Source organism: Cloeon dipterum, chromosome 4 (assembly GCF_949628265.1).
Source record: "Cloeon dipterum chromosome 4, ieCloDipt1.1, whole genome shotgun sequence".
Taxonomy (NCBI): Eukaryota; Metazoa; Arthropoda; class Insecta; order Ephemeroptera; family Baetidae; genus Cloeon; species Cloeon dipterum.
The window spans coordinates 9,921,121-9,946,393 of record NC_088789.1 but is presented as its reverse complement, the minus strand read 5'-3'; the positions used below and the strand labels follow the sequence as shown (position 1 = coordinate 9,946,393).

Sequence of the window (25,273 nt, the reverse complement as noted above, 5' to 3'; positions counted from 1 at the left end):
GGGCGTTGGACCATACTTTTCCTTGCCCCGGGCTTGCATCTTTTGTGTAATCCAGTGGCATCAGGAGTCATGACGAGTTAAATTTGAATTGTTGACGAGCCTCCTAGCTACGTGACAAGCATATATTCAAATAAAGATCGCCAACAGTGAAAAATAATGAATTTGCTTCCGCATGTTTTATTATTTTTACTCGCCGAATTGAGACTTTGGGTTTGAATAACACCTTTCCGTGAGCCTACTGGCAACCCCACTCGAAAATTTACCACAAACACGAGAGCAGCGTCAACCTTTTCGCATAGTTGGCAAATAAACTCCATTGGAGAACCCAAATTTTTCACGTATTTGTTGAAAAGATTATGCTTTATTCATCATGAAGCGGGACACATATAGCAATACAGTAAACACTGGTGAATTGTTTTAGATTTTATTGGTAGATTTGTTTTTGTAAGATATATTTGGCTTTTCTGATTTCAATTCTGAAGTGTAGGATGAGAAAATCAGCAAGCTTTTTCAGCCATTCAAAATGCACTGCATAAATCAGGCGAAATAAATGTGATTTTAAGGCGAAACTAAAAATCGAGTTGAAGATAAAAAGTGAAACTTAAATTCAGATCGAGATCGAAATAAGGAAACTACCGATAAAAGGCGCTTGAGGCACTACTTCCTTTTTGTAATTTGTCATTTATTTCTCAAGCGGAAGGAGCGATAAAAATCTTGACTGGAAAAAGCTTTTAAAATATTACTCTGTGCTGGAAGAAATACATATTAGTCAATATGTGCGCTGTTAATAGCCATAGACCTGATAGCTGTCCTTGATTCAAAATTGAAATGACACAGCATGCCAATTAATACCAGCTGTAATTAAACGCAAAATTTTTATCATTATGAGTCTTTATATTTTCTCATCGCATCATATGATCTCTAAAAAACGGCTTTAGAGTACACGACTTTATGTAAAAATATTATGTGAGATTATCAACGACAAAAAATCCTCACTGACCACAAAACCAAACCCAGAAATGTCACTGTGTCTTGCAGGAAATGAGAAATAAAACATATTAAATGATGCTTAACTTATATGACTCAAACTTAAGAGTGTGGAAATAGATATATTTAAATCTTCCTTACATGGAAATTTTAAGAATTAAGTAAAGATTAAAATTCACCAGAAAATAATTAGCTCTGCACTGCTACGTTCAGGGGAAAAAGCGAGCTGGAGTTAAGTATAAATAAGCCAACAGAGTAATTTACTGGGAAAAATAATTTTTAGGTCGAGTTCCTTGGCGCATTTGCGTCATTCCACCATTATCAAAACTATTGTGGCAGCTGGCTGTATAAATGCTAATCTGCTTTTTGTGTTTTTTCTATGCGTTGATATCAAAGTAGAAACTAGCCAAACATTAATTTGATACCAACATTTTTGTATCAAGTTCCTTTACACCGGCAGTAAAATATCAAATTTAGACTGGACCTGGAGAAACCCGAGCGAAAAACGTAAATGGGATGAATCAGGGACTATTCACCGCGACCGCGAAATGAAATAATCTTTGCGTTCAAGGTTTTCCTTCGCTATATTTGAATCGCAAAACGTCACTCAATGTGAGTAATTTAATAACGCTCATTGCGTTTAAAAAATAAAGAATGAGTATGAATTATATCAGACTTTTTTTATCGTTAAAACGACGAACGTCAGTTTTCTTATATCAAAGCAACTCGCTGAAGAAGTGGCTACTTGATTAAGTTTAGATCCACATGATTGCTAAACATATGGATTTGTTATCACTTTAACCTTACAGATAGATTGCATTTCCATTTGTTTATCATATCGACATTTTTCTAATTTTAAAATAGAGTATATTTTCATAAATAAATACCCTCGTGTATTGTTATTTTTGGTTCAAAGGAAACAGTTCAGAGTTAGGCAACAAAAGAAGTTGAAAATTTTGTCGCTTTCAAATTCAATTTTTTCAGTGGCGAAGGAAACACGTACAATCAATAAAAAATGTCGCGTATAATTTTGATAAATTTTCAATATACGTTAATTCCAATAAAACTTGTCGGGAGAATTAAGTATCTAACCTTAGTTTAAAGCAATAAGAACTAATATGATTTCAAAGAAAAGTTTCATATTCTTGCCACCACAAACTTGGGCTCCGTTCCCTTTTGACCATACCAACAGCTGTCACAACAAAGGCAAACGCAGTTGGTTGTTGGTTCGTCACACTATACGGGCCATGAGTAATTGCACCATAGGACACGCGTCCTGGCGATCCCAATTATATTGGTAGGGAATTTCCTACTGCAGACCGGCAATAAAGAGTGCTCTCGTCAGAAGCGAGAAAAAAAGCTATAAAATAGATTGCACAGTGAATGCGTGCGAGCAAAGAGGAGCAAAGCGTATGTATTCCCCGTGGCTGCAAGCGGAGCTGACTACCACACTTCTAATAGAGTCAACTACGGAGCATCGAATGAATATTGCACCAGATGCCTCGGCTGCTGGGGTCCACAGCACACATTCAGCCAGACACAGGATGCGAAACATTAGTACACACACCACTCCAATTGACATTTATTTGAGCCAATCACTTTTGTTTACCGAGTGAGACGCGTACACGTTTGTACAAAATTCTGAAAGAAACGCGGTCTGCATCTCTGCGCATTCGAGATCTCTCTCGTTCTCTCGGTCGGCCACAATGAGAATACTAACTGGTCGCTCGGCGGTCGTAAAAAGCACAGAGAGTAATAAACCCTTGCTGGAGTATATATCCACATATGAATACATGTGTCCGCGCGCTCCGAAAGTCGCCAGTCGAGTGCATGAGCGGGCTTTTAAAAATCAATCCGCCGCACGGCACGAAGTAATAACGCGCATGATGCGAATAAAATTATTTTCTTACTCCTGGGGCTGCGAAAATGGCTGGCAAAGACGTCATTCGCATAATAAGCCTGGCACCAGGTCGCCTCAGGTACTTTCGAGCTCGTCCATCTCCATTTTCCTGATCTGAACCGATCCACATTGGCATTGTGTATTATTGCTAACGAAGCGACCAGCGTGTTTTTATATTATTCCCTGGCACGCCGTCATCATTTGCGGTTTGAAATTAATCTTCGCGTGCGAGCTCGTTGGCATAATGTTTTTCGCTTTTATAAAGATGGAAGTTGCCTGTTAAAGCTGCTTGCATGCATAATTAATGCACGTGTGTGCACAGTTGACTGTTTATGGACTAAGAGAGCCAATTCAGGGAAAAGCAAATTTAATTAAAAATCTACATTCACTTATTTTTAACATTATTTTTGTAGGCTGCGTGTGATGCAAGATTCATTCATTTTATTGAATGAACGTCAAATGAAATGAAGGCAATTATTTTTGACCTCCTTTGAGTTCCATCATTTTGCGGTAGCTATTTTTTTCTTAAAATATCTCATGCCGTTAATTTTTTGTTTTTCAGTTTTCCTTTTAGAATCAAACGGATTTTTCAACATCTACGTTTTCCCAATCTTTTGCTTCTATATTCATTCAAACGAAAATTATTCGGCAAAAATCATCTTTTATTTACTAATATTAAATAGCAAAAACTGTATTTTTTTTATGAACGCGTGTGCTCAGAAAGCGGTGTTTCAATACCCAATAAAATCTATTGACGTACGTAAGAACAGTTCGCACGCTGTTTCCGAGAAAATGAAACAGCGCTAATTTCTTTCACACAAAAATGGCTAAACGCGTAACTGGCGTCACAACAATCCGAATTTTTCCGTGTTCTCCTCTGCTAATCTAGAAAATGCTAGTCCTGCTATCTATTTACTTTAACACACGTAATTCATCAGTCTTCATAGTAGGCCAATCCTGACACAATAATTAACCTCAAGAAATAATTTATGATAGCAAAAATGTAGTTTTTTAACCCTAATAAATATTATGTCTCGATTAGAATCGATGAGCTTTGTAAGTAGCAAAAAATAATTATGTGTATGTTTTTTTATTGTAAAAAACATGCATTTTTATATAGTGTTATAGCTCTCGCATCGCAACTTCATCATTATCAGTTCAGTTTTATTTATAGTTTGCACTTTTGTTTTATTTGAGCTAACATTTACAAGGGCGACTCAATTGATGTTTGCTTAAAGTACAATCTTTGACCGACCACTTCTTCTCGGTACAAAGTTAATATAATTCTGAGATTCTTACAGAAAAAACGAAGAGTGCAAGTGATCGAGAAGTATGAATAATTATACTGTCTATCTATATATATATATATATATATATATATATATATATATATATATATATATATATATATATATATATATATAATTGTTACATTACCATACATGTGCAAAAATCACAATAATCGTTCACTTCGACTTCTCGCTTTCCTCCACATGATTATTTTTGGCCGGGAAGTGTGTGTGTGTGTATGTATGTATGTATGTATGTGAACGAGATTTGTGATTTTTTCCATGCATTTTATATTATTATCCACTGAATAATTCTTTTTTGCACTTCTTCTCTGTTATCTAGGTCTGTTGTCCCCAATCCACATTCTATGTTAATTAATAATCCGCTGAAACCCAAAATACAGTAATAATTTTTATGAAGCTATATTGCATAAATATATAATAATTATGTTCGTAAATCTTGTATTAATTCCCACCATCGTCACTAATTAAATCCGACTTAAATCACTGGAACGGATGAGTGAGTAGTGCATCTTGCATCATGCATAACAACCACCCCCTCTGCTAGTCCAGCTCTCAAGTCAATGAACTTAAACTCTTTGAGCGACAAAACGCACACAAAACCTTAACAGGCAAAATCGCACTTCTTTAAAGTCTTTAAGAGAAATGGGGTATGGTCATTAATTAATGAACGTTCACAAACCTTTTGTGACTTAAATTAATTATTAGTGGCAACTAAACTTAAAAGTTGTCTGACTTACAATTAGCCGGAACGAAATTTTGGCACGAAAGTTGGATGCTAATTGAGTCACCAACACAGAGAGTACGCCCCACGCAGTCGCATTCGTTCTGGATTCCTGGACCCTGGACCCAGGCTTAGATCCCAGACCGGAGACCAGAGATTGAAGATTTGCAGACAAAGAAGTTAAGGACTGCTGCATGGTTTTAACGCAAATCAAGGTACATAATGGTGCAGCTCGTGTATGTAGATACGTGCTATAGCTGAAAACTACAGTATGTATAGCACAGTCATATCTCTACTAGAATATATTATTATATGATATTTCATGGAAAAATTACATACATACATACATATTATGTAATTATACCTTTTTTTGCCGCGAATAGATATATAATAAGTATGTGTATGCATCTACTATTATATGTTTGTACATTTTTATGGGATGCTCACAAGAACTGGCGAGAAGTGTAGCTTTTGTAGTACATAATACAGTCATATTATGTATGTAGACGGTGGTTTTTGACGTAGCATTATGTACATACATATTATGTACGTACGTATATATGTTCATACATCATGATGTATAACACTACGTTTACACTGCAGCTCTAAATATTTTATGTCAGAAACCATATTAATATATTTGAAAATAATATAGGTATGTAGCCTAACTTGCCTTTTTGCGGTCATGCTAATCATTTTTATTGTGTGATATATCACCCAAAAAGTACATAATATTTAATTACGCCCGATGTACATTTTGAACTTTTGAACTTCATCATACTTACTTGATTTCTTGGAATTTATGGAATCAAAATTCAACCTGTCACCTCCAACTAATTTATTCTAAATGAATCACAGAGGCGACAAATCAATGCGAAGGAGCAAACATTTTGCCTTTAAATGGAAACACACAAACGAATGAAAACTATAAAATAATAGTGGTATCCCATTACTACCCCCCACATAACGTAAGTGCGTCCAAAATTAAGAACAAAAAATAATTTTCATTTCTATAACAGCAATGAACCTTTTAGTATTGGGCAAGTAATTATTCATGTTGTTATGCATTCGTTATTTTACATTGTACATGTTTTTCACGGAACTATATTTTTTACAGATATTTAAATCATTTCTAAGAAATCATGAAATTATAAAAAATACGCCTGTTTTTTTTTAAATGACACTGCGGCCAAAAATTCTGCAATCACAATATTTGATCTTTTCTTTCTCAGGTAAAAATGAAAGAAAATTGTAAAAATGATGAACACACACGTATATTTATTGACAAACCTACTAATTCACGCTACTTTTATTTTAACATGTTTTTAAGCTTTTGCCTGAAACTGAACTCAATTAAATCATTTTGGCTAATTTTAGCTCTGCTGACTGAAAATGCTGAAGTCACGACCTTCTTCTCCGACACCATCAACTGCTTCCTCAACAGACTCCTGGTGCAAGAGGTACATAAAGAGGCCTTCTGTTGGTGCTGACCGTGTGCTGTCTTGGCGCAGCAACAACACGGACAGTTCAGAGGACGAAGAGGACAACCGAAAGCCTGCTAAAATTAGCAGGAACGATCGGAATACAAAGCCCTTCTTTCCAAACAAATACCAATGGAGTAAATTGACTCAACCCCTTCGTCCTTTCGTTTATCCGACATTTAACGATAAGTTTCCGGAGCTGGAGGATTATAGCAGCGACGAGGAGACTCTTGGTCCTGATTGGAAATTTGAAAGGATGGATTGGTTTGGCTTCAGTGAGGGCTTCTACTGTGGGCACGAAGCGCAATTGAATTACCTCCACCTACCCAAAGATCTCAAACAACCCAACGTGAAATTGGATGTGCTTGGTAAAGAGGATGATCTGCACCTGCCAATTGACATTTCTGAAAACATCAATGAGATTTTATCGTGGATCATGGCCTCTTTTCCAAGACCAGCTTTATTCAACAAAACTTAGTAAGAGAGTTTATCAAATATAATAATAAATATGAAGTGGTCATTTTTGAGAAGTGAAGGTGTTGAAATTTATCTGAATCCAAGCATCACTTGTAAACTCTAATTATTGGTGCAATTTATCATGTCAAATTTGACATTTTTCGTATGATTGAGTTGCGTACCTGTTTTAAGAAAATTCTCTTGTGACTTCAATCAGGATTAAACTTGGCTCAAAAATAACCAAATTCACCGTTACAATTGTAAGTTATCCATTGATGGTGATGTGAAATTGAAAATGCATTTAGGTCGCTCATCAATAGAAATATTAAACCACACAAAATTATTATTCGACAAAAGCTTAATCTTGACTACTACCAGTTCACATCCTCATTTATCACAACTTGGGTCACTTGAGTCAATTTGTATCACTTTTATTGTTACACTAATATAAAATTATTTTACACTAAAATGTTCTCATGTTCCAGTCCTGACGTGCAGTTCGTATGTTCTCGTCTGGAGCTTGACAATATCATGTGCTCAGCATACCTGCATGATCCCAGATTTCGATACCATGATCAGAATGGGTTTATCATTTCTGCAGTGAGATTGCGTGGAAAGATTTACCTGTCTTCGTTCTACACTAACGAAGAAAAACTATCCAGGCAAATCAAGCACATTACTTTGGATCTGCCACAGAGCTCCATCGCTGGCCTCATGTTCCACAAAAGTGTATTGTCGGGCAAGTTATAAATTAAATTGGATTTTACAGCTTTAATAGCTTAATTTACAGACGTTCAAGACAAGGAGCCTGATGTCAACACTGCTTTCGACAGGAAAAGAGTAGAACTATTTTCAGTCGAAATTTTTAAAACTGGGACGCTCTCCATGCTCATGCAGAATAAATTCAAAGCTGTTAGATCGGAGAATGATGTGAAGGAATTGCAAGAATTCAAAATGTTTGAAGTCAAGACTGGCTTTAAACCTCATAAGCTGTAAGAGTTTCTATTAAAAAATAGGTTAAATTATGTTCTACTTCCCGATTTTTAGTTACAACTTATTCCGCAAGTGGCTTCGCTGTTTTTCCGGCAACATGAGCAGCATGATCATGGGAATCAAGGATAGCCAGTGCTTGAGAATCAAGGAAATTGAAGAGTACTCCGAGGATGCTCTTCTCCAAATGTGTCAGGTAATTTTTTCGATAAATTTATGTTTTGCTTGTGTGTAATTACTATCATTCGATTATATATTAGGAACTGTATATGAACCAAATACCTGCATTGGAGAGAACTGGAGTAACTCTTCATCCTAGGAGAGAAGTTTGCGTGTCTCAAGCAAAGAGGTTTCTCAACTTTGTCAGCACAATCATTACAGATGACACTCCAGAAGACACTGTCTACACCTTTTCATTTGATCCAGAATACCCTGGAAAATTCAACTGCTTCAAGCTAGTTGGCCCTGCTAGTAATCATTACCGTTTTATCAGTAAGGATTACTTCAGTTGGTTGAACACGCAAAAGCTATTGAAGTAGCTTATAAAAGTTTGTTGTTCGAATATTAAATTAGATCGCATGTAAAGCGTATTCTGTTACCTATATCTAAATTCGTATTGCAAGAATTTTGTGCATTAAAAGCTAAAAATACACCTGCCAATTTGCAAAGCTGACATGAATATACTTGTAAATTATCTTTTTTTTTTACAAAAATTATTTACAAAATTACAAAAAAATATTTTTTTTTACATAATAAGCTCCTTAAGCTCAAAACTGTCACAGAAAGGGAACTTTGCTTTGCATTCACTTGCTAGGTTAAGAAAGTCCAGGATTAGACAATGGCACACTGTCGCCACTTTTGAGAAGAAATTGCAATATAAAGTCATGTTTTTCTAAACATTTCTCTCTTCCTGCTCAAGCTTTTGAAATTCTTATGACAAACATGGAACTATATTAAAAGCAATTTATTGAAGTTCCCATTTACGCCAGGTTACACTTGCAAGTTCATATATGAGAATCAATTTAAATGAACTAAACGAGTATCTAAATACTTGTTACAATGCGACAAAATGTGTAGATTTTCCATGAAACCCTTTGGATGGATTAATAAATTTGATAATTAATTGGTTCAATTTTGTTTTAAAATATATATCTCGTCTTCATTTATTTTCTAGTTACTATACTTGGGTTGCTTTTTTATTTTAATGAAGGAATCTTTGAATCTTAAAATAAAATGGGATGAAACCTAACTCGTCCCATTAAATTTATTGTTATTTATCATGCAGTTATTTTCAGCACAACCACTACTTAATATTTTTTCCCTATCTGTTATGAAATTCAGACGAGAAGCACTTCAAGTATGTTAGGTTAGAAATCCGATGCGGCTGAATGAGCACTCTCATTTCCCGCCACAATTCAAATGTCATTTGAATCCATTCGCGAAACTGAAATAAAATTTTGGAAAACATAAAGCAGTGTAATAATCTTAATAAGCTTCCCAATTAAAAAATTTTCGTTTCGATTTTGTGGTACTCTCCGCTGCATTTGGGGTCCACTCTGATTAGGGGCGTCGGAGGGCCCTGGAATATTGATTGAAGCAGCTGACGACCAAAACAGGCTGAGAAGATGGCCGCCTGACAACAGAGCCGAGCTGATCCTGGATTGAGAGAGCGCGGCCCCAAATGGGCACTAGTCAGTCCACCTCCGTGGCTGCCCCCCGCCTCCTGAGGGAAAACACGGGCCTCTGCAGCAGCAGCGACCCTCTCAATCAAAGGTGCGGCTTGTCTGGAGTGACTCTTGGAAGGCGCCCACTAGAGCCTTCGCTTGATCCCTCGGTCCCGCGGCTACGCGACCCTTTTTGGGCCCTATGGAAGCTTAGACCTTTGTAATTATTGTCACCTTTGTTGTTTTTACTTTGCATTTTAATGGTAAGAGTAGATGGAATAGTCTTTTCCATCATACCTTTCGTTTCGAAGTGGACTCCAGCACTTCTCGTAGAGGCCCTAGGATGTTGTGCAAAGGGGCTTATGTTTGTATTTTTCAGTGTTTTTTATGGTCACGAATGTGGGCAGAGAAATGGGCTTGTTTCCATTATGCCCTTAGAAAATCGTGCCAAAACAAGATTTTTGACTGAATGGGATTATATATATGGTACTACTTTGTCTACGATTGAATGTAATTAAATATTTGGAGCAGAAAAGAGAGCTGAATCTCTTGCGCAAATTCAGGAGAGAATAAAGCTTTTTGCTGCAGTTGTTGACTGATTACTGTTACTTGAGTTTCATAACTTTTTAGTAAATTCACGCACGTCTATCTGACATGGTGACAATGAACTTTGATTTGTTTGTGATAAAAGCTGCACTGCACAGCGTCATTGTGATGGTGGGAAAATTACCCTGGCGATTATCCAACAACTTCATGAAAAATGAGATATTAGATTAAAATAACAATAACTGCATATTAATATTCATTATTCCTTTTCCAACAGCATTCTAAAAAGGTTTCGTTTGGAATTTCAGAAAGAAAGCTCGTGGTTCTTCGAGTAGCTTAGCGACTTTGAGGCGGCGATTGCTCCTTCGACGGCGCCGCTCATCAAAGTGCCCAGACCATGCCCGCTACATGCGCGAACTGCTCTCCGGCTGCTCGCTGGCAGAGGTGTCCGCCTTGTGTGAGCAATACGAGGCGCTGGCCGCCCTGAAGGACCTCTCTGTGCAAGCCGACCTTGCTCGACCGCCAGCGTCTGCCAAGAAACATGACTTGGCCGCATTGTTTGAGACCCGAGTGGCCGCCGACGTCGAGCTTGTCTACGCTGGCGCCTGCTTCCCCGCACATAGAGCCATTTTGGCAGCCAGATGTCCATACTTCCGACAGGTGATTGCTCAATCATGCAGATTAAAATGTTATTTTTTTTTGCTAGTTAGAAAAATTGTTTAGATTAGCTGAAATGGGAATAATTTGAAATAATTAAAACACGCAGATGAAACTCTGAAATTCATTTTCAAGTCAAAGTACTGCTGATGAGGCTGATGAAGTTGCGTGGCTGAAACATACAGCAGCTGTACAGAACAAGAACGTGATTAAATTTTTCTCCTTAGTGTTTTGGAAAATTTGCCGCACAGTAGCAACACACAAAGATTAGCATAATTATTTTTACTACTGTAGATTTCAAACAATCTGAGGAATAATTATTGGTTGAGTTTAAATTGCTTTGATAAACGAGGAACCCTGGCAAATACAGTACTACTTAAAAATTTCAAAAAATCATTAATAATTGCAAACTTAAAACAAATGAACAAAATTAACTACTTATAAGTTGTGTCTCCTAATTCATCAGATTGGCATTCATTTAATTAATTTTGTAAACAGGTATTGGGTCGATTCCCTGGGCATGGCGCGAGAATCGGTCTCGAGCTGCGCACCCCCGGCGTTGATGCGGCCCTGTTTGGGGCGCTGCTCAAGCTGTTGTACACAGGGGAACTCGCCCCCCACCAGCACGACCGACCCCTTCTTGGCAGGTTAGCTGATGAGTTTGGAGGTGCCCCCAACCCTCTTGAACAGGTTCGGTTTGTGACATATATTAGATTTGATAGCACTGACACTGACTGAGTGCAGGATCTGCGATATTTGTTGGAGACTGGCGACTTTGCTGATGCCATGCTGGTGTTTACTAAGGGCAACGGCTCCTCTAGCAGCAGCTCCAGCTCGGGTCACTCAGAGTATGGCTTCAGCTCTTTGGGGACCCTGGAGCGTCCTTGCCACAAAGCTGTGCTGGCTGCAAGGAGCCCATTTTTCAAAAATCTGGTACAACGAAGAAACAGGTACATTTATTTTGTGTAATTCGCAAGTATTTACCAAGTGCTATTTACGAGCATAGTATTTAACGGTAAAAACCAACAAGTTTTTACTAGGTATTTTGGTATTTACCTTGAAAGTGAAATTTTTAGCATAGTACAATAATAAGTAATTAGTAGTTGAAAGCAGCAAATATTCAGTTATAACTGGTACACACCGGTAATTACCGCTGGTAATTATTGCTACCTGTTATGGTAAAAATATGAAATTCTAGTATATTCCGATCCCTGGTATCTATAATTTTCACATCAAGTATGATGCAAATGAGTAATTTTACATTAACTTTCTGAATTCAATGGTAACTCCTAATTAAATAAATATTAAACATTATCAATAAATGAGACAAAATAAAAAACCCTTTTATACCCTTCAAAATTAAAGAATAGTAAGAAGCATTTTCTCTCAAATCTAAAATATTTTATTTTGGGTTTAAATATTTTACTTAATATATTAATTTTAAATTAATTTTTTTAGATGTAGCTAATATACACATATATTATAGAGCCTCCGAATTTTGAATTACTATGATCTAAAACCTGAGAATGATTATATTTTAAATCAAATTTTGTAATTAAAATTTTAAAAGGTAAAAGTCTTTATCATCACTATTATTCAAATTTCAGGGGCGAAGAGCTCCAACCTGAGCGCGCAGGGTTAAACCTGGCGACTAGAATCGTGCTTGACGAGTCTGTCATCCCGCAGCGCTTTTCTTCAGTACTTCTTCACGCTGTGTACCTGGACGAGGTGAATTTGGCTCTGGTATGTCGGCCTCTCGAAGGAGGTCCGACAAGTCTCGAGGATGCCATGGAACTGTACCAAATTGGACGTTTCCTGGAGCTGGACATTCTGTCCCAAGGCTGCGAGGACCTAATTCTGGAGATGCTGACTCCAAACAATTTAGCCACAGTGTTGGCGTGGGGCGCGCGGCCGTACGGATCGGCTTGGGTGTATAGACAAGCGGTTAACTATCTTCGCGATGAGTTTCAACCCTTCAGTCAGTCCCCAGTGTTGCTGCAACTGAGTGCAGAGCACCTCAGGGAGGCGCTCTCTTCAGACTTCCTTCAGGTAAGCTCACAAACGGCTAGGTCTTGTCACACTTAAATATTGAACATTATTTGTCGATGCGCTTTTTTGGGTTATAATTTTTGCAGGAGACATTAAGTCACAATTCTCCTTCTTTTCTGTTTTAAGGTATTTGTTTTACTCTTTAAAATTAACACTATCAGCAATAGCAGTCTTTGGACACAAATGAAAATTAATTTGCTTATATTTACTCTGTTCACATATACTTTAAAAATATAAGTGATTATTAACTTTACTTGCCTTTGGGGCGATTTTTTTACCCTCTGCATCAAAATTAATTTTAAAGTGTGTTAGGTCTACTTATTTTAAACTAAAATTTAAGTAGAGTAAAATTGAACAAAAATGTATTTCAGTTGCAGTCTCAATCTTAAATTGCGTTTTCCTGCTAAAACAGTAAAGGAAAATTATCTCACATTTTCCCAGTTCATTCCTTGGTCGTAATAAATGAAACATACTCAATCCCTTGTTGCAGTTCATCATTTTTATAGTTAAATAATTTTAAGCTGATACTAAATTTTTGCACCAATCTGCAGGCATCAGAACATGAAGTTCTGCAGGCGGTCCTGAAGTGGGGTGAGCACCAGCTTGTGCGGCGGATGGAGGACCGAGAGCCGAACTTATTAAGCCACACTGCTCACAGCGTGGCGCGCAAGGGTGTAAAGAAAAGGGACCTATCAGGTTAGTTTCTGGTGATACCAAGATGAAACAAAGAGCGCGCTAACACCCGCGTGTTAGATGTGGAGCTGCGTGAGATCCTGTCTCCTCTGCTTCCGCTGGTGAGAATGGATCACGTTCTGCCAGCTAATGCCGAGACCCTGGCACACGCTGTCCGCCGCGGCTTGCTGCCGACGCCTCCGAGCCACATGCTGGGTGGCGACAGGGATGCTGTGCGCATCCACGCCTGGATTAGGTCAACCTCAGGCTGTGCGCAGGGCGTGTGGATTCGACCGCGACTCTTTATGCCCTATTACGAGGAAGCAAAAGCGGTATCATTAATTTTTTCTCATCTAACCACTTAGAATTTTTTAAACTTGAATTTATTGGCCCATAATAGTTTCAAATTACATGACGCACACTACATAGTAAATCCAAAGAGATCGAGAGATAAGAGTGCATTGGAAAAATCTTAAAATTATAACTTAATACTTAACCTGCATTCTTTATATTATTTTACACTTACACTTATTTATTCCCAAATTAAGAAGTTTATCGTTTATCAGATTGTCAAACTAAATTTTCGCTCCCTGTTTAATTTTTTCATTCTAATTTGGATTGGCAGGGCAACTTTGCCCCATACTATCCCTCATCCTAAAGTCAAGAAAATAAATTACAATATCTTCAGATTTCTAATGAACATAACAAATCATATATATTATGTATTTTTTTTAATTTAATCACTTAACTATTCATTCGTGATTGCAGGTTTTGGAGGAGCATTTCAGTCAGGCGGTGGACGTAGTGCGCGCCGCGGTGCGCAGGCCGGACGACATCCCTGACACTCTGTACATGGTGGACGAGCGGCGGAATCTGGAGGCAGCGAGTGCCAACCCAGCTCCCCCGCTGCCGGATCCGGCCACCCTCAGCCAAATGGTGAAGCGCGAGCAGAAGCTGCGTCAGAGTCCGCTGGTGCTGCGCGCGCTCAGCCTTCCACTCACCTCTCGGCACCTGGTGCTCAGCCAGGTGCGCCTGCGCGTAGTGCGAGAATTCAATCTACCTGATGCCACTGCGCAGCTGCTCGAGGTAAACCGCGTTAAAATTGCCACCTTTGATTTCAATCACGTGATTTGGGGAGTAAAATTCGTGGCTGCGAGAGAACTGTATCAAATTTTAATGTTACGTGTTTTGCACATTCGCTCTCAAATTAAATTAATATTATGTTCGTGAATTTGCTGAGTCTAGAAAAGTAGCCTCTTACAGGTCTTTGGCAATAAATCGACATGGATCCTGCAGGGAATATTTTTCTTGTTGCATCTTCAACATGTTTTTTGGTGAAAATAGCCATTGGTCATACTTGACTTTTAACGGTGATATCTTCAATTTGCTGACGTGAAAACTACGCTAATGCGGCACAGCTTAAAATCCACACGTGTCAGCATGGCTGCTGATGGAGCTAAATGTCAAAAAATATTCTTGGTGTCCTTCTGACAATTTGAGGAGCAAGTTTTTTTAATACAAATTAATTTTAACGTCAGCAGATTTTTATAAATGGATTGACGTCCTCCTATCATCGCACACGCGTCATCAGAGATCATAAACGTTGCAATTTTTTCATTATCTCCAGCTGGAGCTTGTTTATTTGGCCTGTAGCGGCTCTTAAAATTTGGTTCAAGCCATGAATCAAGATTCGCATACGTATTAAAAATTTATCTTGGCGATTAATCTTTCTGTAAACAATCTGAAGGAAGTTCGTCTAGCGCTTTTCTTAATAAATCCATTGCCTTACCAAACTTTTATCAGCGTGTAAACTGATGAATTAACTTCAAGGATGACGAATGAAAGTTTTTTGCCTTCGTCATCAAAGCAATCAAAGCTCCTGCTGCGTGAAAATTGAGATTTTCACATCAAATGACACACCGCTGCACCTCCTTTATTGCTAGATGGAAGGACATTTTTTTAGTTGAATGAGAGTAAGCTATCATGGACCTCCTGTCACTTATTTTTTTTTATCTCAACTGATAAAAATCAACCCTGAAATTTCCAAATGCAATGATTAAATTGATAGACTGACTTTAAAGAGCGTAATGCAATTCCTCGAAATTTTCTTAACATGACGTCTGTGCCATTTATTTATTTTTAGTTAAAAATATCTTGCCCTGAGAATAAAGTAATAAATAAATGACATTTATTTAATTTTGCAGAATGCCAGCGGACTGAAGGACCAAGAAGAGGCGGCTCGTCGTCGGGGGCCTTTCGCGCGGCCCTTGTCAGCCTCGCAGGAGCACTTGTTGTACTCGCGGCGGCGGCCGGAGGCGGACGCCGGGGCGGACGGCCACCTGAGCGAGGTGATGCCTGACGTGGCCATGGCCACGGCCAGCTTCAACCAGCTGGAACTGGAGGAGAGCGAAATCGAGCTCGACCTCGGCGACGGCTATTGCCAGCAGCGTTTCTTCCACTACTGAGACCGCCCCCGCCACCCCCACTGCCTCCATCTCATCTCACTTGATGCATTTAACTTATTTGTAAATAAACACGAGCAGAACACACAAACACTGTTTTCTATGAAATTAAAATCTTGGTTTTATTTTTACGACTTTCCTCTCATAGATGATAATTGATAATAGCTCGCGGCACGAGAAAGCAATTTAATAGATTGCTGCCATTACATAATCCGTAACCGAGTTTGTTATTGATGGCTGTGAACTTTGGGTCAAACAAGGCAATATTTATAACTGGATCAGTCTGGACTGCGACAGACACTGCGCTTAGTCCGATCAAAGTTTTCTTTGGAGAGATCAAAAGAATGCAAGAATCTAAATCAAGGCAGTACAAACTAACAACAACTGGTGAAAATTTGCTATTTTGCTTTCCAGTAAGACGCCTGGTAATATATTTAATTTCTTTTATTCACCAAATTAAATATATTAACGAGATTTCAGCATTAAAAATTCACAGCTTATGATGTGCGCGATGCTAGATAAAACACAGAAATCAGCGGTCGCGTGAGCGTAACCGAAATACTGGGAACCCATTGCAAGGCTTACGAGTCGAAGGAAGGGTTACGCCTGGAAGTCCCAAGCTTTGTTCAAAATAGGTATACGCAACAATGCTTGCAAAATATGTCATATATATATGCAAAAATACATTGGCCAAGAATTAGCGTCCCTGGATCAGGTCTCTCTGAACCTCTCCCTGGCGGCTCCGTTAAATAAAGCAAGCAGCGATTGATCAAATAATAATCATATAGTATACGCGTATATATTATCACAAAAGCTCAGTAAATGTTCAGGCAGCGCAGCTTCTTGCCCTGCACACGCTTGGAGAACTCTGGTTCCGTGGGCGTCCGCCTGTCCTCCTCGGCCGACTGCGCCGGCCTCGCCTGTGGAAGCCTCTTGTAGAGCAATGCGCCGAAGGGCCGCCGCCGCCGGATCTCCGCCTCCAGCTGCAACAGCGGCGTGTCCGAGTGCGGGCAGTGCTCTCGCACGAATTTGGCCAGGTTGAGCACGTAGTCGGCGTTGTGGCCGTTGAAGCCGGCGGCCACGCAGATTTGCTCGGCCATCTCGGCCGCCGAGGCCTCGCCCAGCCACATCGTGTTCTCGGGAGTGGCCACGTACACCAGGGCGGCCGCGGTCAGCTGCTCAAACGAGGTGGATGACCACCGGCCGAACCCTGTGGACCGCCACTCGGGCGCTAGTGGCCCACTCGATCTCTTCGGCCGCCACACCGCCGAGAAGTGCGTTTTGTAGCCGCCGAGAAGGCACTCGCGCTGCGCCAGGTACGCGAGGGCCGCCTCCCCGTGCAGGAGGTATGCGCGGCCCCACACTATCCCGTCGGCCGACTCTTCAAGAGTGGCAACTCGGCCGGGCTGCAATCAAAATTGAAATTCTTAATATTTCTCACGATACAGTAATTTAAAGAGCAAGATCGGAGGATCGGAGGGAAAGTTTTTTAATGCAATTTTTAGTGGATTCCATAATTTGTCAATGAAGTAAGAAACAAAATTGAGGAAAAATTCCTGAGTTGCAAGGTGGAAATTTTCTATTTGCGTAATTAGACGGCCAAAAGTTATGAAAATTTAAATAAAATTTTCAAAAAGATGAATAACAAAATTAATTATAGCTCTTACTCAGGAATTTATCCTGAATTTTTGTACTACAGTTCTTAATTAATCGGTCCAGGTGTCATTATCATTCCATGAATTCCCGCACGAATCGGTGAAATCGGAATATTAACTCCAATTTAATATCTTAACAAAATGTAAAAACAAATAGTTGTAAGTTTGAAAAGAGGGACTAAATTCTGTCATAGTTGGGGGAAACCCCTAAAATCTTCCAAATGCGTTAGTTAAGAATAATTTCAGTGTAGGGGAAAACCATGACAACTCTTATCTTAAAGTCGCTAGCTCAGATCAAGTACGGGAAAGAGATCAAGCTTCTTTTTACTTTTATTGTTCAAAGAAAGTTTTTTAGAGATCGGTCCAATTTTTAGCTCCTAAATTGTGCCATGCATTTTTTTATAAAAAATTAAATCTGGCCACAAACATTGGACAACAACAATCAACAACATCAATTGCTTAGAAGCTCAATAGAAATCATCTCTGAAATATAGTTACCTTATTCTTTAACAAAGCTTTATGTACTGACAAACGAATGAAATCAAGGTTTGTGTATATGAGTTGGTTGAGACTGATTATTTTACTAACGAACTAAAGAAAAAAATTATCCCTTCCAGTTACGTTTGTGTATAAATTTTTTTTTTTTGGAGAACATGATGATGTATAAAAAACAAAATATCCACCCCAATTATATTACTGCACTCCAGCTATGACAAAAAAGAACTGGTAGCTTCCTCATTGAAATGACCGGTATGTTTTTTTCGAGACACTCATTCCATGGTTATCATTTCCTTATTTGTAAAGTCCAACGTTTCCATTTTGATATTTCTGTAAGCTGCAAATGCCAATTTTTGTGATGAAGTCTGTATAGATATTGCTCAAGTGTAAAAATAGTACTATCGTTTTATTTCAATCTGCTAAACATGTGTTTCGTAAGAATTTTGTAATATAATATATATTTTTTCCATGTGTTGTACACCGTTTATGTTTATAAAATACTATAATAATAAAAATATTGTTACCTTATTACTTAAAAAATATTTTCAACGGTGTGATAAAACGTTAAAATAAATCTTTGTACTTAACATGAGGTGCGAAATAATGCGGAAAAGTCCAGCTATCTTAGATCATAAAATTCAGGGCTCAAGCTATACCAAGTTTGGATTTAGTGGCTGTTAAGCATTAAGATCACCTGGCGTATGACAAAAATTTAATCATCCAGAAGTTCCACGGTGCGTTGAGCGAGTGCTTTTATGCAGCATTGCGTGTGTCTGGGAAATTAAAATTCTGCGCAAGACACCTCTGGGTGTCATAAAAGGTTCTTATTTTAAAAACTATTTAAAGAACAAATAATAGTCATGATCACATGCTGCCGACCACCATGAATTATTAATTAACGATAAAACACGCACGTCTCGCATTTTGATACGCAAGCCGGTCAGAACGCGGCGTCAATGAAGCTTTGACGAGAAAGTTTTCTGGCAGCAATAAAGAGAGCTCACATGTTTTTAAGAAAAGTATGCTCTCATGTGACTTTTAGCTCGCTGTGTAACATGACAATTGTTTCATTAAAATGATACCCGGCAAACAGCGCTGAAATTTACGCACCGAGAAAACCACAATGGAAAATTCCCTAAAAAAACTGGGTGTGCTTGAAAAAGTCTGAGCACAAAAAAAACTGGAAAGACATGTGTTTTTGTGTGTGTACCTGGTCTTTGGTTCCTCTGTGGTGCGTGTTGCCCTGGGCGAAGGTGCGTTTGAAGCCCTTGATGAAGCCGATGTGTGCTTGTTCGAAGTCGAATCCAGGGTCCCAGCAAAGGCTGCCGTAACCGAAGACCCACAGGCCCTGAGAGGAGGAGCTCATTTCGGTGGCGCGGCGCAGCGGCCTGCAACAAGCAATTCCGAGAAACGAGCGCTCTATTATTATTGCTATTCATTCAGCATCCTTTCATTTCCTGTTATGCCCGATAATTTTGCGGAATATCAAGCAGCGCGCGAGAGCAAACCGCCAGCGCACATATTGCATGCTTCGTTGCTCGCTGTGGTACATGTGTACATAATGTATATTCACGGTGCAAGCACTACTTCTCAATGTCTGGTTTACGGCAATACTGCCTTTTGCGGCAAAAGGACGACGGGTATTCTAATTGATTCCTTAAAGTAGATTCGTGCGCGATTGTAAATTGCAAAGTGAAACCAGCAATTCCCTAGTAAATATAGGCCGTCATTATTAAAAAATGCTCACATTTTGAGAGGTTCAGGGCGATCGCGTTTTCAGCTCCGCGTCCCACGGCGTCAGCTTGTGAACGACCGACGCTGTTGATTTTGTACACGAAAATAGATTCATGCCCTCCAAGGTTGTGTGCAACCTTTTGTAGCTTTAAGCTCCACAAATCCAGGGATGGTGGGGGAGGTAGAATCCCTTATTATATATATGGCTATAAGTCTTGCAGACCCTGATGGTACCGTTAGGATCGGTGCACGTCTCGTCTTTCTTTTTACTGACCTGATTGTTTGTGCAGAAATATCTCTGTATTTTTACATCCGTTTATTGACAACCTCCCTAATTGTCAGTCTGAAAAGTTAGTCTGAATCGCCTCGCTATCGTAAACGGCCGAGGCCTTTGAAAATGATTTCGTCCACTCTGTTGCCTAAAGATCATTAAACCAGACAGATCACACTTAATGTTTAAACACCTTATCTGAACTCTTGTAAACTTTGTAAATAATATCCCTTCATCTCACGAGTTTATTATCACAACTTGTGTTATTATGTATATTTTGATTGCATCATCTTAAAATCAAAATCAACAACATGATTTCTCCTAACGGACACAAAGGCATTGTAATTTAAAGGACCTTTAAAACGCATGATTATCACCATTTTGAACTAATAATGTAATACAAACAATTTCATTCAAGCAAACCCAGACGCAATTCTTCTAAATTTTGATCCAATAATTATTTTTTTTAATTAAAAATGGTGCCTCAAAAAAATTAATCAAAGTGGATCTCGGACATCTTCGAGTTTGAATACATTCTTTGGATGAATGAGATTTTGTAGGAATGAGAAAGGCAGCCAGGGAAAGGGCATTTTTTTCTTTCGTAAGAAAGTGGTGCGAACACAATGCACCGATGGAAGAAGAGCCATACGGACCACACTTTCTAATCTCACCCTCCAAGATTTGGGGATTTTCCACGGCAGTATCTTGAGTGTCATTCCGGACAGAGTAATAAAAATTCCCCAAACAACCGCCGTATTTGATTTCCCCCCTAGCAGAAGCGAGGAATTAATCGGCGCCAATCAATGGGAGAAACTAAGGTCAAGTTAACTGCCTCACTTTTATCTCACCCTCCGAATTCGGTGAATTTGGGAATTTTCCACTGTCAACGCGTGACCCACTAGCAATAAGTGACACTAACGAGGACCGGAACTTTAAGTGAGGCAATATAATAATGGAGAGGAGTGGTTGGGCAAGGGCGGTGGGTGATACGCGATCCTGAGAGCGCGCGGCGTGGTGCTCTCGCCAGAGTTATTGATCTGCGTAGAGGCTGCGCGCCTATATGGGGCATGCACACACGGCGTGATGTGGCAGACGAATTGAATGAAATTCGCTCCCTCGCGTCTTGTGTTTGCCGCCGACCGCACTCACCACTCGGTCCATTTAAAGGGCGCGGCCTTAAGGATCAATTTCGCGATCGTTACGATTGAACCGATTCAATTATGTAAATACCACACATCAATGCATGGCATGTTTCTCGGTGGTCCGTCCGAGTGTTGCGAAGAGGGAGTCGCAGTTATTTCGCGACGCACAGTCTTAATTTGGACTCTCCGCTATACTTCCCGAGGGGAGCAGAGAAACTGGCCGCGGCGCGCGGTTTCGCCGGGCCAAATGTGACAGCCTGCGGTTTGGAAAAAACTGCGTCGTCTCGCAATTCGGTCTCAATAAAAAACTAATTTCACCGAGCACGTGACTGCGACACGTAATTTCATAGGAAACGCAGCAAAATAAGGCTAGCACATCTGCAGGCGAATTTCGTTCTGCCCTTCAGCGCAGCCTCAGTAATTGCGGCAGTAATTAAGCGACACAATCTCTTTTTATTCACTTTCTCTTATTTTTCTTAGATGGTGGAAACTTTTCCTGCAGGGAATTTATTCATGGATCGCGAGGAGGAAAAGTGCAGCAAACAACAGCTCTCAAGGCAAACAATGCAGAGCGGAAATTCCAGTTCCGTGCACGGAGCACAGCGAGCCGACTGCTGCAGGATGCGAACGACGAAACCGCACACGTGCCACGTTTAAAGAGCGAAAATATACTCACGAGGAGTGCGAGAAGGGCGGTTGGGCTGAGCTGAGGGGTGCTGCGGGCGCTATCTGAGTCTCATGTTGGCGCGGCCAGGATGCAGAGGCGACTGAGGCGGCCGCAGCGAGTTAGACGGCTGATGAAACCGAGGCGGCGGCGTTTCGTCGGTCTGACGGCGAGTGCGCACCACTCCGACTCGCTGCGTCGTCTATCGGGGTCAGTGCCACTCACACTCACGCGACGGTATGTGCGGCGGTCTGCGAAGCCGCTTCTGCCGCCGCCGTGGACAAAACGCGACCAAAGGGCGGAGCAGAAGGGTTGGAGCAACAGCGTAAAATAAATAAACAAACACACGCGCCGCGCGCGCGTTAATCTCGGTCTAATTATCGTGTGCTCCGAGCGGCGGTTGCTCTCGGCTGCGATTTCGCCGACGGTCGCTTTGTCTGCATTGCAGTAGTGGTGTGAGAGCCGAATCCGACGGCGCATTTTATTTATTATATGAGTCTCGTGCTCTCTCCTCCCCGGCTCTTTTTGTCTCGCGCGCTATGCTAAACGTCGCACGCGGCTAGACACAATTAAATAATACCCGATTGCACATCTCGCATCTCGAGCCACGCTGATGCAGCTTCCTCAGCACTTTGCCTCACTTTTCACCGCAAAAAACGGTGGCAGCTCAAGGATAGCCGATTCAGCACATTGTTTGTTTTCGTGCTCAGACGCTGTGCTGTTAATCTTATAAATAAACTGCATTGCACTCGGCGCAGTGCAATAACACGCTGCATGGGTTCGTTCCCAACCGACCGACAATGGGATCGCAGCGCAGACGGTCATAAATGATTAGCGCTGCAGTGTAAAGTTTGAAAGTTGTTACATCAGCCAAAGCTACGAAAATATGTGCTCCCATTGCATCTTGCCCTCACATCATGTTTCAAAAAGAGCAGAAAAAAGTACAATTTATGGTGATTTATGGCGAACAGACAACATTTGCTCGTGACAAAAATATGCAACAAATATTGTTATGTTTCCAGTTTTAATGGATTATGAGAAAGAAGAAAAACGTCTGCTTGTGAAAAATTCTTGCATTGTGCAACAGCTCACTCGATGCAGCTGAATTTTAGAAAAAAATGTATACGTGGTTTATACATGGGTATTGTATTACAACCTATCGCGATCAGTGTACTTTATACGGTTTTGATCTCAATTCTTCTACAAATAATGTATCACTATATATTTTAGTGGTCTTCGTGCAACTCAAATATTTACTTTGTTGTGAAACACTAACAGTAACACAACTAGGTTAACCATATTTACTTTATTGTAACAGAAAAAATTATTTTTAAGGGCCATTTTCACGGGTTTTTACATTTTTTTAAATCAAAGGTTGATTGTGCTGCGATGAGACAATAACTTCCACCTCCAGTCGCCCCTGGGCAGCATCAAGTGTTTTTAGTCGGGGTCATCACATCCCGGATTGATTTACCATACCGCTGCTAGAAAACTGATTTCCTACTTTCCTAGCAATTACGTGATAAATTAGACAAATGTTTTGAGTAATTTTTTCATTCCCTGATCTCATCTTTATGACTAGTTCATTGATAATCATCTGCTTACTTCCTTAACCTTTCCACCCTCCCTAATATGTTTAAACCGTGTGCTACGTATTTTACTGGTTCTTAAAAAGCTAGTAAATAATTTACAGTAAATACCTTACACTTTTTTAATGAAATAAATGTTTTTCTAGAGTTTCATTGTTTAGACTGATGAATTGAGAACAACGTCTAAAGTTCTTCGACCTGGGATGGCCCACCGATATTGGAATCGCCTCCTTTGTTGACAAACATAATGTTCACGAGACACGCCTGTCACGGTTTTCGTTATTTAAATTGCAAGAAAAAGAGACAGAGCACCCTAATGCGTAAGAGGATTGCTTTTACAAATGCTCTGTGACAAAATAAATCAACTTTTGCGTTTTTATCAACTGAGGTAGAAAAAGTTATGACACCTCTCCTTGTCTCAAATCGCAAAAAAATATCCGGAATATTAAAATTACGCAAATTTTTATAAGTACAATATTTTGGAGTAGAATAAATACAAAATTTTCTCATTATAAATACGCTTTGTATTTTTCTTGCTAAAAATAAATTTGAAATTACACTCACCTTGGCACTCTATAAGCAAAACAATTAAATTCAACTCAAAATATTTGTATTCCATTGATCTGAATTATTTAAAGGTGTTATTTTTGAAATACGTCGAAACATAAGTTTTAAGTTGAACGTAAATAAAAAAGAACGAGGATGAAGAATGTTTTTTTATTTATATTTAACATGAAAACAACCTCGAGTGGTCACCTATTCCAAAAATAAAATTTAAAAGCTAAATATAAAAATGCATACAAAACACTCATTGTCAGTTCAAGTTCGTCATAATACACACACACATTTTCAAAGTTTCTTGCACAGTTTCGCTCATCTCGTTGAAGTTGTTTTGCTTAGCAAGTTTTTCACTGCACGATGAGACGATGAGCAAAGACTTTCTGGTCTTATATTTCCTTCACCTCGCTCGGTCTGCTTAAAATCACTCCCCATAAAGCCCTGATTATTTCAACCTTTGTTGGAGATGACGCGTCATCCCAAGCTATATGAAAGCAATTGCATTAGTAACTGCAAAATTTTAGATAACTCATTATGTATTTGGGTAGACACTTCAGCGATGCAAAAATTACTGAGGTACAATTGTTAAGGCATTTACCTTGAATGGCAAGGTTAAGAATTATATCCGAGATCGTTCTTGTATGCTTTTGGTCTGCACTTAAAATTTGCTTGTCATTTCGACATAATCCCGCAACAGGCACATATTTCTTTATTTTTCGTCGAAATAATCTAAATGCCTGGGTGTTGTCGCAATTTCCTTCGATCAAAGAAACAAAGAGGAGCGAGGTAGGGACGATTTAGAAAATGTTGTGCGAGGGTGCGATTAGCGGCTGCGGCGGGTCTGATAAATGTCAGAGAGCTTTTAACTTTTAATTTTAACTCGGCGGCGCGCGACGATTTGCGAGCGTGTTCGGCAGCGCCTTTTTTTCTGGTGGCGATTTGCGAAAAATGCGCAGTAATTGTTGGCCGAAAATACTCTCGCACACACTCACCCGCTCGCTGTGTAGGCTCGACGCGCACACCTGCGATGAAAGCGAAAAGAGAGCACGTCGCAGTCCCGATTTTGCTCGCTTTCTTTGATAGTTGTCCTTTGGGCAGTCAGCGGGATAGGACAAACGCCGCGGTTGCAAAATCGCGTTCGCAACACAGCACCGCCGCCTCGCGTGCTGATGAACTTTGACGGCGCCCAAAATAAGAATGAGGAAACACGCTCCGAGAGAGACTCGCACTTTTCACCAGTGCCAGATTAGAAGAAAGTATTGCC

The 25,273-nt window shown here is 39.8% G+C and overlaps 3 protein-coding genes across 4 annotated transcripts; 2 read left to right on the top strand and 1 right to left on the bottom strand.

Moving 5' to 3' along the window:
- Window positions 1-6,239: 6,239 nt before the first annotated feature.
- LOC135943958 (uncharacterized) lies at window positions 6,240-8,552 on the top strand. Its single transcript, XM_065490625.1, has 5 exons — window positions 6,240-6,879; window positions 7,344-7,597; window positions 7,649-7,850; window positions 7,906-8,044; window positions 8,109-8,552. Exons 1-5 carry the CDS (start codon window positions 6,314-6,316, stop codon window positions 8,385-8,387), a joined length of 1,440 nt encoding a protein of 479 aa, XP_065346697.1. The 5' UTR covers window positions 6,240-6,313; the 3' UTR covers window positions 8,388-8,552.
- An 887-nt stretch (window positions 8,553-9,439) lies between these two features.
- Window positions 9,440-16,012, top strand: LOC135941977 (BTB/POZ domain-containing protein 7). 2 transcript variants are annotated; one of them, XM_065487820.1, is made up of 9 exons: window positions 9,440-9,621; window positions 10,367-10,718; window positions 11,214-11,405; window positions 11,460-11,665; window positions 12,323-12,764; window positions 13,316-13,460; window positions 13,518-13,768; window positions 14,205-14,522; window positions 15,641-16,012. In XM_065487820.1, the coding sequence occupies exons 1-9, from the start codon at window positions 9,530-9,532 to the stop codon at window positions 15,899-15,901; spliced, it is 2,259 nt and encodes a 752-aa protein (XP_065343892.1). In that variant the 5' UTR covers window positions 9,440-9,529; the 3' UTR covers window positions 15,902-16,012. The 2 variants fall into 2 exon arrangements, with proteins under 2 accessions (XP_065343892.1, XP_065343891.1); XM_065487819.1 differs by having other exon boundaries at window positions 9,440-9,732.
- A 315-nt stretch (window positions 16,013-16,327) lies between these two features.
- LOC135941978 (glutathione-specific gamma-glutamylcyclotransferase 1) lies at window positions 16,328-22,255 on the bottom strand. Its single transcript, XM_065487821.1, has 3 exons — window positions 21,875-22,255; window positions 19,262-19,439; window positions 16,328-17,304 (listed from the first exon to the last, which is right to left on the bottom strand). The coding sequence occupies exons 2-3, from the start codon at window positions 19,415-19,417 to the stop codon at window positions 16,714-16,716; spliced, it is 747 nt and encodes a 248-aa protein (XP_065343893.1). The 5' UTR covers window positions 19,418-19,439; window positions 21,875-22,255; the 3' UTR covers window positions 16,328-16,713.
- Between the last annotated feature and the right edge of the window lie 3,018 nt (window positions 22,256-25,273).

Coding starts and splice junctions, on each gene's coding strand:
- LOC135943958 (XM_065490625.1), top strand. CDS start 6,314: ATGCTGAAGTCACGACCTTCTTCTCCGACACCATCAACTGCTTCCTCA. Junction 7,851..7,905: donor GGCTTTAAACCTCATAAGCT/GTAAGAGTTTCT, acceptor CCCGATTTTTAG/TTACAACTTATTCCGCAAGT. Junction 8,045..8,108: donor CTCTTCTCCAAATGTGTCAG/GTAATTTTTTCG, acceptor ATTATATATTAG/GAACTGTATATGAACCAAAT.
- LOC135941977 (XM_065487819.1), top strand. CDS start 9,530: ATGGGCACTAGTCAGTCCACCTCCGTGGCTGCCCCCCGCCTCCTGAGG. Junction 10,719..11,213: donor GATGTCCATACTTCCGACAG/GTGATTGCTCAA, acceptor TTTTGTAAACAG/GTATTGGGTCGATTCCCTGG. Junction 11,666..12,322: donor CTGGTACAACGAAGAAACAG/GTACATTTATTT, acceptor TTCAAATTTCAG/GGGCGAAGAGCTCCAACCTG.
- LOC135941978 (XM_065487821.1), bottom strand. CDS start 19,417: ATGAGCTCCTCCTCTCAGGGCCTGTGGGTCTTCGGTTACGGCAGCCTT. Junction 17,305..19,261: donor ACAGAGGAACCAAAGACCAG/GTACACACACAA, acceptor TTTTGATTGCAG/CCCGGCCGAGTTGCCACTCT.